Source organism: Cottoperca gobio, unplaced genomic scaffold (genome assembly GCF_900634415.1).
Source record: "Cottoperca gobio unplaced genomic scaffold, fCotGob3.1 fCotGob3_93arrow_ctg1, whole genome shotgun sequence".
Classification (NCBI taxonomy): Eukaryota; Metazoa; Chordata; class Actinopteri; order Perciformes; family Bovichtidae; genus Cottoperca; species Cottoperca gobio.
The window spans coordinates 55804-69317 of record NW_021167076.1 but is presented as its reverse complement, the minus strand read 5'-3'; the positions used below and the strand labels follow the sequence as shown (position 1 = coordinate 69317).

The 13514-nt window shown below is 44.0% G+C and overlaps 1 protein-coding gene across 1 annotated transcript in view; it reads left to right on the top strand.

The window, feature by feature from the left end:
* The window catches only part of LOC115006300 (mucin-17-like), a 41034-nt gene extending 28072 nt beyond the window's left edge, over window positions 1–12962 (top strand). Inside the window, exons 15-19 of the mRNA XM_029428447.1 lie at window positions 200–328; window positions 939–2949; window positions 3678–4203; window positions 4914–5735; window positions 8659–12962. Of these exons, the coding sequence (XP_029284307.1) occupies window positions 200–328; window positions 939–2949; window positions 3678–4203; window positions 4914–5735; window positions 8659–11197 (6027 nt within the window). The 3' untranslated portion in view covers window positions 11198–12962. The remainder of the gene's footprint in view (window positions 1–199; window positions 329–938; window positions 2950–3677; window positions 4204–4913; window positions 5736–8658) is intronic.
* Window positions 12963–13514: the final 552 nt, after the last annotated feature.

Below are 13514 nucleotides of genomic sequence, written 5' to 3'. Positions count from 1 at the left end.
GTGTTAATAATATCCGCTTTCTGGCTTTGACTCCCTCCCCCATCACTCCACACACACATTTGTGTCATTCATTTGGCAAAAAAGAGACAAAACGTGTAATAAACAAAGTTAAAGATGAATTTGACTAATAGAATTATAAAAGACTTCTGATTGTTTAAGACTAATATCATATCCCATTGTAAATTGTGCAAATGAGGAGGAAGAGGATGAAGAGGAGCTGACCCCCCTCAGCCCTCATCCCACCCTGTCCATCACCGAAGAGATCCTGGAGTTCATCAACCAGAGCAGAGCCAGGGAGGGACTCGCCGCCATCCACAGCGACACAACGGTTAGTAAACACTAGATCTGTACTCCCTGTGTGGATCTACAGTAATCTGCTCATCAGCCACACCAGAGGTAGAAAAACACAAACCGTGTAAATCTCTGTTAGCAGACCCCAAGTACTGTTGTGTACTGAAAACACCAAAATGTAAAACTTTGTAGAAAATGAACAAACTGGCATTTGTGTTGCTGTTAATATCACCAGTAGTTGGACAAATACTGTAACATTTGTCTTGGAAGGGAATGAGTTCATTACATTTGGGTTTTGTCATTGGGAAGCATGAATGGGCTCTGTGAATTTCCTGGGTGGTGATATTTCCTGTATGTAAGTGACTGATGAGAGTATTTCCTGGTAAAAGGTCAGTGGGAAACCAAAACCATTTGGATTCATCCACTGGGGACCAACAGGCTCCCATTTACTGCTCTGTATTTCCTTGTTCTGGTGCAATGTTGAAGCTATGCCAAACTTTTATTGACTGGAATAATGAAGATGAGCTTTTACATATTAATACGTGTAATATTGGTAGTGATGGATCCTCTTCAGGGTTTGTTATAGAACTACTATTATTCATACAAGAGTTAATAGTAAAACACATGTATTCTTACTTTTCTTCCAGGACCAGGTCCTGGCTCACCCCAAAGAGAGTCAGCCTCCATCTAACCAGACCAACTTCACCTGCCCACTGCCCCCAGTCGCATGCCCCTCCAGTCCAGAACAAAGACCCACAATGCAACTGGAGCAGGAAAAAGAAAATGAAGAGATGAAGAACGACAACACCCTCCAAATTCAGACGGTTGACTCTGGAGAGGAGAACAAACTTGAACATGAGATGACTATAAATGAAGTCCAAGAAATTCCAGATGCAACAAGTGAAGTGGAAAAAGGTGTGGAGGCGGATGGAGAGTCACAAGGAGAAGTGGTAGAAGAAGAGGAGAAAACAAGGGATGAAGGAGAAGAAGAGATAATTATCCCTGCCCCAACATTAGATCTTCATCCCTCCATCTCAGCAGAGGAAGAAAAAGAGAACTGTAGCAGTTGTCAGTCACCTAGAGAAGAGGCAAACACTCCCTCCCCAAATCCAGATTTCCCTCATCACCAAATCCAGAGATGCCAGCCGCCCACAAGAGGCTCCTACCTCACCAAGCGCGACAAGAAGATAATCGAAAAGATCAGGAGTTACTACGAGGCTGCAGCCGAGGCCGAAGAGGATGAGGCAGAAGAAGAAGATGAACACGGAGAAGGAGTGGCATCAAGAAGGAGAAACAGTTTCTCACAAATCCCATCTGGCTTGGTGAAGGAGTCGGTATCACGCTTTGATGTGAGTGGACACCAGGAGGAGCCAGAGAGTGGAGGTTCCAAGTATGAAATGACTGAAGCAATCGATGGAGAGACAGAACCTTATTCCCCCACTGGTCCCATCTCTTCCCCTACTCTACTCTCAGCAGATGCAGAAAATGATGGACAGGCAGATGAACCAATTTGCTCCTTGGAATTTGATGCAGAGGGCCCAACCTCACCAACCTCTACCGTGATACAGGACAAAGAGACCCCAAACCAAGTGGGTCTGAATCTACAGTTGGACCCAGACAGGCCTATTGGAGAAGAGGCTGAGATACAGGACAACAATGGAAAAGTATGCAAAGGATCATTGGAAGAAGGACTGGAGGAACAGCAGGAGGAGGAGACAAGTGTTGTGGCTGGGGTGCACGGTGGGAATTCACTGCAAGGAGAGAGATCATCTATTACCAAACAGTACACATGCAGAGATGAAACGATCGAATCCGGTGCTGAAAACCAATCTGTTATGAACGGGCATGAACCTACAGGACCAACAGGCCCAGCGGAACCAAGTGGAAGCCACAAGGAACCCCCTGCACCCTTGCCACCTACAGAACAATGTGCAACATCTGAGACCAAAACTGAGTCCACTTGGACTAAAACCAAACCCAGAGACCTAACCAAGACCATCGGGAACCTTGAGAGTCTTCCCAGTCAGATTAAAGTAGGTCGATGGTCCCGCCACTCCAGGATTGTCACTGCTAACCGGGTCTTGTTTGAGGGCATGGGATCGGACGTAGCCGGTATTGGGTTATTTGAGGCCAGCCCTGTGGTGGACCCCATGCTGATGGAAAACTCAGAGCGTATTCTGAGCAAGGTCCAAACATTGGCCCATATGTATAGTGCCAAAGCCAGCACCATGAAGGTCCCACTGCATCAGAAACGCGCCAGTGCTGTATGGAACCAATCATGGGGCTCAGGTCGACTGTCTGGACACTCAACTCAAACTGAAAGCTTGGCACAGTTTCAATGTCAGTCTCAAATACAGACCCCAACTAAGGTTCGGCAGCAACAACCATACCACATGGAAGTCAATCAATTAGAAACCCACTCAGAGACCAAATATGGAACCCAAACTCACTCCGAGACCAAAGTTCAGAACCAAACCGTAACGCAAACTAGGCAGCAATCGCAGATCCAAACTAAAAGCCAGATGCGGAGTCAGACACATTACCAAAGCCAGAAACACACCAAGACTTACAGCCAGTACCAGACACAAACTATGTGCCGGGAGGACCAAACGATCCATGAGGAGAGGATAATAAAGATGGCAGAGAGCCTGACGAATGGTACGTTGGCCTTTCTAAAACTTCTTCTAAGATACGACTTGATGTTTCTTGTAGATTCAGTAGTTTGGGCCTCAAGATTATTTCCAACAGACTAAAATGTTGACCAACATTGCTACCCTTTAGCTGCATTTACTCTAAATCAAGCATTGCTGCGATTAGCGCAGGGTTGTGTGGCAGTGTGGGAGTGTCCCTTAAATGGCTAATTTGATTGACACTTATTTGATTGACCCATTTGATTTGAATTGATTGGCGGTTACATAATTGGCAACTCCAGCCTGGTGTTGCATTTCTCCTAAAGTGCTGCAGGTCGCTGCAGCCCAAACGAACGCACCACCCACATTCCAGTGAATAGGAGAACTGGCGTTGATTTGGTGTGAATGCAGCCTTAAGGCTCTGTTATGCTTTCCGTACAAACGGTCCCACAGATATGAGCTGACGCCGAATTGTGACAAGGAAACGTTTGGCTCTTTTAAACTCCATGTGGGTTTTGCCCACGGCCACGAGCAGCTCCTCAAAGTTCTCCATTTTCTCCGCCCATCCACATCCGCGTAGTCAGAACATTTCGTATGTGCACAGACAGGTGAAAATCCGGTACTCAAGATCCTCACCGATGTGTCAAGCATAAATCCAGCATTAGATCCATGCTGCTACATACAGACAACTAACTGCTGATTATGGTCAATTATAATCCATTTCTTACATATTTGCTCTTTGTTGTTCTCTTCTAGATTTCCAGGAGACAGTGATGGCCCCCTGTGAGCCTCTGCAGTTTGATCATGTGTTTCTTAAAGAGGAGCTTACCCCGCCCTGTCACCACCAGACAAATGGATTCACCCTCTCCAGGCCGAGGGACTTCATCTCTGCCTTGACCAAAGAAAGTGACTCCAGCCTGGGCTGTAAATCAAGTGACAACTCTCAGACTTCCACCACGTCTGGGGAAAATCAGCCTACTTCGCTGGGAGACCAGTTATCATGTCAGGCCCAGGCACACAGCTGCTACCCCGGGTACACGTCCACTGACGCGCTCTTTGCTTCTACAGCATCGAGGCGTCACCTCAAAACACAAGCTGATGATCAGAGCTGCAGTTTGTGCTGCTCTGCGAGTAACAGCCCCTTGACGTCAACCGGGAACTTTGATTGCAGAGTCACCGAGTTCAGGGATTACTGCTCTACATCTTCCACAGGGAGAGGCGTAGCCTTGAATCCAAACAGAGAGATTTATTCAGATATTGAAGAGCGAGAGAAAAGAGAATGGTGAGTGCATAATATTTATAGAAATGGGTGGTACATGAGAAAACTGCAAGATGAGCTCAAAGTAAAGGAAGGAATAGAAATGGGGTGTAGTTGTAGTTATGTGTAGTGGCTTGTAAAGGTAGAACAAGGTCAGGGCCTGTAAAGCTTATTGCATCTCAACTCATCCAATTCATAGTAGTAGAGATTTTTTTTTAAATGTTTCATTAAAGATTTCACAAGGAGTATGTTTATAGTGTATTTGCTCAGTTGACCAGGCTCTCTGTGAGTCGCACCAGTTGTGTTGTCCTGCCCCAGCTCCCCTAATTGCTAAAACTTGAATTTTATTACTGCAGTACATGACTAATATTTCAACAAATAACCGACCGCTTTGATACCCAGTAAATATTTAAAATGTCTATGTGTGGTCTGGTGACAGACCTATGAGTGAGCAAATACACCACCAAACATACATCTTTTATAATATTTACATCTAAATCTTTACTGAAATGGCAAGAGAGATCCAAAGTTTTTGTTAGGGAACGTAAACAAAGTTTCCCATTTACAGAGTTTTTATACAATCAGCAGAAGAAGTGCAGCTTAAGATACAAATGTTCTGATTTCATCATTATCCTTTATTCATATTATAATGTTGTGTAATTTGTACATTGCCTCTTTCAGTCTTGATTTACATTTTAAAGACACTGTTTGATTCTCCCCCCGTTTATCTGCAGTACGGAGCTAAGTGATGGATGTCCAGTTGTCTTTGAGGACTCAACATATGCAAACATCCTTACCAAGCCAGCCCTCTCTGAGCCAAATGTCTCTGCTCACACCATAACACTGTGGGACATTTCCAAAGATGCAGATGAGCAGGAGAAAAATAAACCAGATATACCAGCTGCTCAATACATACAAGATGAACAAGCACCAGAATACAAACCTTCCACGGGACATACTGACAGCAAAGATAGGTTAACCACAGATATTCAGAGTGTTCATGCCGGGCCTGAATACTTGGTTTGCACAAGTGCCATGGATGGAGAAGCCTCCCCAGGTGAGCTGGTGCTGATGGTAGCATCTACACAAAGTCAGGCTCCAACAGAGTACCACAGGTCCACCATGCCTCACCCAGGACCGACTGGAGAGCAGTCCCAGAGGGCAACACTTGACCTGTCAGAGGGAGGTGCCACTACCCACGGGGTCTCTGGGGGGGCAAAGAACGATGACCCCCCAAGCGAGCAGATGAATGAGACGTATGATTCTTTATCACACAGCAGGATGGTTCTCCAAGGTTCAGCAGTGATCTTTACAGAAGAGAAACCTTATTACAGTCAGCCTTCGCACACGACCTTTGACCCCTCACAGGCTTCTAGTTATACAGTCACTGAAACCCCAGAGGATCACCGAGCAGGAGCACCCAGTCCATGGTCATCGGTTCAAAACTCGACCCGACCACGGCCTCCATCAGTGCAGTCTATAGACTGTCTGCCAACGTTCACCAGCCAGAGGCCGCAGGACCTACCCACTACTAGACAGGCTCCGTCTAACATCAGGTATGTCTGTGGCAGATTACAACATGTTTGAGAAAATAATAAATTGACAATAGCCACAAACACAACTACTTTTCTTTTTTCTTTTCTTTTTACGATTATTTTTATTCAGTAAAGGGGTTAGTGATCACTGTGTCTCAGTAGTGACAATGTACTTTGCAAATATTACAAAACTTCAGACATTTGTCCAAGAATGCAACAGAAGTAACAAAAATAGTACAGACAATAACGTTATCAAAATAATTTATCAAAATAATATTAAATATAAGTACAATTTAGAGAACAAATATAGAGTGAGAAATAGATGGATGTACGTCCTGCACCCACCAAGTGTGAAGTAGATTGAATGAACGGTTCACGAGATACGAAGGAAACACACACACACAAACACAAACACACACACACACACATAAATAAATATAAACTTTCCCTTTTATGTTCATGGTTTTCTCCTGATGAAGCAACATGTTAAATAAGCATACCTAAGCATTGGCTCACACTGTGATTGATAGACATCTTAAAAGAATGTGCCTGAGGGCTTCTCTGAACCTCCCACAGGAGCGTAATTACACTTCATGGAATTTCACTTTGGCTTGTTATCGTTGAGAAATTAGCTTTCAGCCACTTCACTTAACCGTGTTTTATTTACACTACAACTTTCTGTAAAGTACGTTGAGGTTTTTGCCAAGCTAATGGAAATATGCGGGTTGAAAACATAGAAACTGAGAACAGCTTGGTATTCTCATATATTTGATGGTCTCTTCACCCCCTTAAAGAGAGTCCCCGTTAGTCCCAGCTAAAAATAAAACTTTTGCATTGTTGTCTATTATTTCCTTTCCCTTTGCGTTCTCGGTGACATCATATAATCACAGCTGCACTAAAGTAAACCTGTCTGGGCTCATTTGGGCCCAACAGAGAAATTTGTTGTACATTTTTTTCCAAAGCTTTTTTTGGCCCCGTTAAACATACTTTCATCTCCCTGGTGGACAAACCCAACCGACCCAAAGGACATGTTGGAAAAGCATTTTTCCCATAATCCTCAACCTCAATTTGCCGGCTGTTGACATGACACAGAATTATTCAATACTTTTTTAGAAGGGCTACATAACTAACTGTGCCAATAACTAACTTGTAAAGCTAGAAATGTGAATGTAAAAAGTGAAAATATTCAGTTTGACTCACATTCCCTCTTCTTAAACTGCCTGGGTTAAAAAGTAGGATATTTCTGTGCTTAACAAAAGACGCTACTAATGAATGGGCTAATTAACCTACTACTAAAATGATGATGATCTAATAATCTAACAATATAATGTAAACACCCATAAACCTAAATGTTATCAAGTTAAAGTAAATATCATATTTAAATAAAAAGACAATGAAAATGCTTTTAAAAGTCTGTTTATTCCAATGAGTCTAGTCAATGTTTGTCTTTCTTTCAGTTTGTGCAGTACTTGTTTTAAAAGTGTAATAAAGTCTCACTACTTCACCTATTAGCATTTTTATAACCTCTAAACACCGAAGTGTGAGAAATAACACGTTTTAATGGCAATCATGCGTGAAAACTGGACTCGTACGTTGATCCAAACATAGTAAGCAGAACATTTGCCAAACCTTTGGAAATTTTGCTTCAAATAAAATACATTTGATTTATTATACTTTTAAAAACATATTTATAAATGGTCATAGGTAATCCTCATATGCAGTGTATTACTCTTATCAATCACACACAGAATAACTAACCTCTGTAACATATAATTGTTTCTAGATTCCTCTAGTTTTACAGCAGGGGGGGACCTTTTTCGTATCAAGGGCCATTAAAATTTTTACAACATCCTTCAAGGTCTGTACTAATTATTGAACTCATAACCTCTGCAAAATGTTTTAAGACACAGCTCATTCATTTCACTTTCCTTTCATGCTGTGCAAAAAAGCAACTTTTTTATCCTGTATCTTCTGTTTTATCAGAAATCAGAAATCCTTTATTAGTCCCACAACGGGGAAATGTATCTCGTCACAGCAGAAGAACATATGAAGTAAAAAGGCAGAACACAATAATTAAATAGAATAAAACATAATATAAGTACCAAGTGATATAAATAAAGTGAGTATTGCACATGGCAGTGATAACTGCACAGCAGTGGTGCAACAGTGTGTTCTTGGTGTGGGGGTCTACCTCTCTATCTGTCCATGTTTGTATGTTCCGCTCTGCAGAGAGCTGCTTGTTGGGCCGAACTCCACCGAAGAGCGTTAACTTTATCCAAACACTCGTCCTCTCAGCTCGTGCAGTTCGGCATGTCTCGTGCTGTAATGACGCTCGAGATTATTATCACCACAAGCCTGTCCGCACAAACTAGACACACTGGGTAATCGTTCGTCCATTTCTCCTGGAAAGTGCGACATTCCGCATCCACCTTTCTCTGTTTTACACTCGTCATGCTGTGTTCACTGATGTCAATGACAGTCTCGTTTCAAATTGAAGTTTGACATGACGTGACCACGTAATGACACGTTCCACTCGTGTTGTGTTCAGGCCTTGGCCTTGGCCAGGAAAAACAGTCAGTCGCCCGTTATATTCTATTGCTGTCTAGAGTTTTTTGCGTGTGTTTATAAATTACCTTTATGAAGTACACGGCCCGGAGGCCGGAGGTTCTCCACCCCTGTTTTACAGGATAACATTTAGATTTTTTCTTATTCTTATAGTTGAAACTTTAGAAGTATTATTCGGGTAATATATAAAAAGAGAATCAATACATCAGAATTAATAAAAGATGTTTCTCTCAACTGTAATGTGTTGTGTCAAATAAGCTTTTGGATTTAGCTGTACGCACTCACTGAAATAAAAAGGAAACAAATCTATAGCTCATTGGACATTGGTAGTACCATGCTAATAATCTGTTCTTAAATTGTGCTTTTCTGTTATTTCCAGGGAACCAGGCCAACAGGACTCACAATCCCCCACCAGCCGCCCATCTTCCAGACCCTCCTTTGAGACCTCCAATCTGGGGGAGAGAGCTGACTTTGCCACCCCTGGCCAGAACACGGACCTCACTGCGTCCCCCTCAGCCTTCAGACCCAGCCTCAGGCACCGCTCTCCCTCCCCTGTTATAGCTCTCCCTCCCTCCTCCTTCCAATCGCCTCCCTGCTCTTCACCATTCGGGGTTGTTCCAGCATCTTCTCCCACCCCTGTGTCTTTTGAAGATACCTCCCTGAACACTGTCTCCAGGTCTCCTCCCTGTTTCTCTCCTACTCCCTCTTCTGGGAGGGTCTCGTCGATGCAAGCTCCCCCTGACTCCTCTCCGCCACCCTCTTCTGCTTTCACTCCCTCTTCCACTTCTTCTGGGAGGTCCTCATTCATACGAGCAGGTCCTCCTTCCTCCCCTACACCGTCTTCTTCTCTCCGCTCACCCCCATGCTCCTCCCCCATCGCTTCTTCTTCTGCATTCACCAGATCCTTAGCTGCCTCCTGTATTAGCCAGTCCATCAGTCAGAGTATGGCGAAGAAGAACGTACAACAAGCCCCACCCGTGAACACAATAAACCAAAGCCCCTCCTCCACATCTTCCTTACCCTCCTCTCATCTGCGACGGCTCTCCCCTTCACCTACACTCCCTCCCAGTCAGCAGGGCTCCAGCATGCCTGCGTATACCCAATTAGGGTGCGCTAAAGATGGGTACCAACATCCAAGGGGTCCGCTGTTCTCTCTCTGGTCCTCTTGCCCTCCTTCTCTCATGCAGTCACCTCCTCCTTCTCTTACCCAGCGCTCCCCTTCTCCATCTATGAACCATCATCAGTCTTCTTCTCCATCCCCTCGTCCCTCATTCCTTCACTCCAAAACTGATTCATCGCCTAACGCAAACCACAACAACAACAACAACAACGTTAGCTTAGCTGGTATGAACACAGCGAGTAGCAATGTAAGTAATACCAGCAGCTGTAGCACTAACCGTGCTATCAGTAATGGGGGTTGGTCAGTAAGTCCACAGAAGGCGCCACTAACTAACGGTAGCACTAACGCCGCAGCAATGCAAAAAAACCCTGATCCTCATTGGTCGGGGTCACACAATCGTGTAGCTCGGCCTTTTTCTGCATCCGAACCCAGCTCACGAGTTCAGTCCCCATCTCCCTCTCCAACCCCTGCCTCATTTACTCGAATCTGCTCCCCACCTCCTCAACATAATTACTCCTCCCCCATGGCGAACAAACCTCCGCACCCTCGGAGCACACGGGTAGGAAGTGCGAGTTCCCATAACCTACTAGGCCTCACTTTGGAGCTACCCAGGACCTCTTCAGCAAGTTCAGCATTTGGGCAGTCCTCCTTATGTCTAAGCCCTCGGATTCTCTCCCCGCCTCCTATTGGTGCGTCAGTGAATGTTTGGACAAATAATGTCGCAGCACCTCAACCTAGAAACCCTAGATATACTTCCTCCTCTCCCTCTCCTTCCTTTTCTTCCTCATTAGGCTCACCAACACTGGAGAATGCCTCTTTCCCCACTTCTTCTTTAGTCCCACTGCGTAGTTCCAGAGCCTTATCTCCTTCTGCACCTCCTGCAACCTCCCAAACTCTCCGTAGGTCTTTCTCCTCCAACCTGGCAGACAGAACCCCTAGCCCACCCCGGAGCAACCCCAGTGGACTGCGCCGATCTTGGGCAGACAGCAGCCGTAGGTCCCTTGGTTTTAGTGGTAGTGGCCAAGGTTCTTTTGACCAGCAAGAGTCCTGTCCAACCAGTCCAAGGAGTGGGTGGTCGTCATACGGCAGCTCACCGTTCTGCCTCAGCCCTCGAGCTGGGCTTCAATCCCCACTCTCACCTAGCAGGCTTACCCCAGGGAAGGGCACCCATGGTGGGCAGCATTTCACCAGCGTGCCCTGGCCTGATGTACGAGAGCTTTCAAACAAATACAATGGAACTGATGTCCTCGATGCAAGTTCTCCTCTCTCCTCGCTCTCCCACACCCTCCTCTCCTCTCCTGCTCCATCAGACAGCCAGACCGAATGGGGAGACCAAGAGCTAGAAGACGGTAATTGTCGAAGCCAGCTGATCTGCGCCTACGTTGCCAGGCCCTCCTGTGAACAAAACCTCTCCTCCACAGGCATGGTTCTCTCCTCCACAGGCATGACCTCTCCTCCAATTGCCCCATACCTGCACCACAACTACCAAACCACATCACCTTCTGTACACTCAATACCTTCCCCCTTGCCCCTAAGCTCATCACCACTACCCTTTGCCCATTCATCTCCTACCAAACAGGGGAACCAGAAGACCAGTTATGCCACCACGGTCAACCTCCAGATCGCTGGAAGCGGCCGAATAACCTCCTTCAGCACCGCTCAGGTTAGCCTGACCCAAACCTTGCAGGGTGGAGCCGGAGCTGTAGTACCAGGGCAGGGGCAGATGACGAGGAGAGTAAGCATCAATGGACTTTCACACCTTGCTTCACCTCTTCCACAGAACTGTAACAGGCTATGAATGAAAGGGAGACGTCTTCCCTTCATGGCCTTACAAGACAAGATGGGCCAAAAGGAAAGGAAATGGAAAGAACAAGGCATTAGAAGAAATGTGCACTTGTGAATTTATAGCAGATACAAAAAGTTAGCATTAGACGTTGTTGTGTAACAGCTGGTTTCCAGAGCTATTCCATGAGTCCAGCATGCTGAAAATGATCTTTAACAAATGGCAAAGCAAGGGATACTTTCACTGTGGAAAAAGTTCACATCTGAGGGACATAATGAATGTTGTCAACCCTATTCGACAGCGATGGGATGCGTTTGGAGTCAGATGTAATGCAGAGTACACATTGGATCTTGGTGGCTTCTGATTTGGACCTGAGCTTTGAACAGATGACCTTTCGAGAATGTACATTCTACCTGCACATGGCTCATATATTTCTGACCTATAATGACTTTTAATGGAATTGCGTATATTGTAACAAGTACAGAAATATGTTGCCATCTATGGAAATGTAAATGAATCAGTTGTAATCTTGCTGGATGAGCTCCTAAACGTTGAGTGTCAACAGCTGGATGTGATGAATTCTTGGTCGTGGCCATATAAAGATCGGGTTACACTGTTGGAACGTTAAACACTCTGTTCATTGTTCAGTTCACTTCCTCTTTCTGTGGTTGTGAGGACTTCTTGGAGTAACGGATCATTTGATCATTTATTGAGCTGTAAATGTACATTTTTATTTTGCTAATCCTGCAAACACAGACGCGTTGAAGGTCGAGTGTCCAACCAGTGCTGTACGCAATCACGATTACTTAATGTATTATTATTTGTTATCAGTTTGCTATGTTTGTTTGTTGTCTTTCTTTTTTCCTTTTATATTCTGTTGAACACACATCATGTCGGGCTTTCTGAGGCCAGTGTTTAAAGTTAACTGTGGTTATTAATAATCTATCTTTTCAACCATTGTATTCTTCTTTTATTTGATGGTTTTATTTATGAAGTTAGTCTTATTCTCTTTGGCACTTATTATCCTTAAAATAATGTCTGTATTTTGCACAGTGTCCTCAGCTCTTGGGTTCATGCATCAAGCGTGTGTGAGTGTGTGTTTGTCTGAAAATGACGCGTCTGGTAAATTCTGCTTTAACTTCAGACCAGGCAAATATCTGTGTTTTTAATGCTGTGTTGGTTTTATTGATGTACTCCGTTGGTTGATTTAAGCCTCTCTGTTGTCAGCGTCCTTCTGAAACCTTCAGTCTTGAGCTTCACTGGGTTGCAAAACAAAAACAATTAGGTTGAAAATGCTGCATGAACTCACGTTTATGATCAAAGCTTAAGGCTTACGTGTACAATTTCTATTTGTCCATAAAAACTGATCAGGTTGCATTGAATTTAATGATTTAATGTCCGTACACATTAATACATTTTTTCCAGGTGAAAGAAAAGACAATTCACATTGATGGAAAAGTGGAGAGAAGTATTACATTTAACCAAATTTTTGTTTTTATATCGAATTTTCCTCCCAATTGTTAAACAATTGCTTTTAAAAAACAAAAAATAATGCTGTTAAACTTAAAGCTGTAAAATGTCACAATACCCGTGGAGGTCAAATATAAAAAATTTTTTTAAAGAAATGTGTGGTTTCCGCAGGGCGCTGGTGACAACCTGGAGAGAACATGTTGTTTTGGGGAACTGGTGAAAAGGGAAATATTAACTAAATGTTCATCCAGTAACAGTAACTCATAGTCAGTGACATGTATGGAAAATAAAGGTATGTGGTGCAAAATCAGAAGTCTGCTTTTTATTTCCTGTTAATACTTTGCTAAACTACGTTTACTCAACCGGTGTGAGGCACAAACACTCTGATTTGTGTGATTTGATTCTTTGTTTCGCAAAACATTTCTTGCTGCTGTGAACTTGATTTCTGATATCAGATAAGGCAGGACATGCTGTGAACTCTGTTCTGTAAACTCAAGGTTGTTGCTCTACAAGTGTTTGTTTCAGTTTTTGTTTTGACCTGAAGACTTTCACTTTTAGCCTTCGACTGACCTGCGCTTCAGTCTGCATCCTCGCTGGACCCCTCTGGAGGTAAGAGCTTCATTTACTTCGTTTGATTGACTCCTTCTGGTCTTCTGAAGCTTCGTAGATGTTTCAAACTCACAGATTTACAAATGTTAAAGGCAATATGACTAAAGCACAGTTGGGGAAGGCAACATATGGGGAGAGGTATAAAAACAAACATCTCTACACGGCATGATGGTGATCTGGTGATCTGGAGCCGAAGTGGAATGTACATTTACTCAAGTACTTCACTTGAGTATTTCCATTTTCTACTTTATAC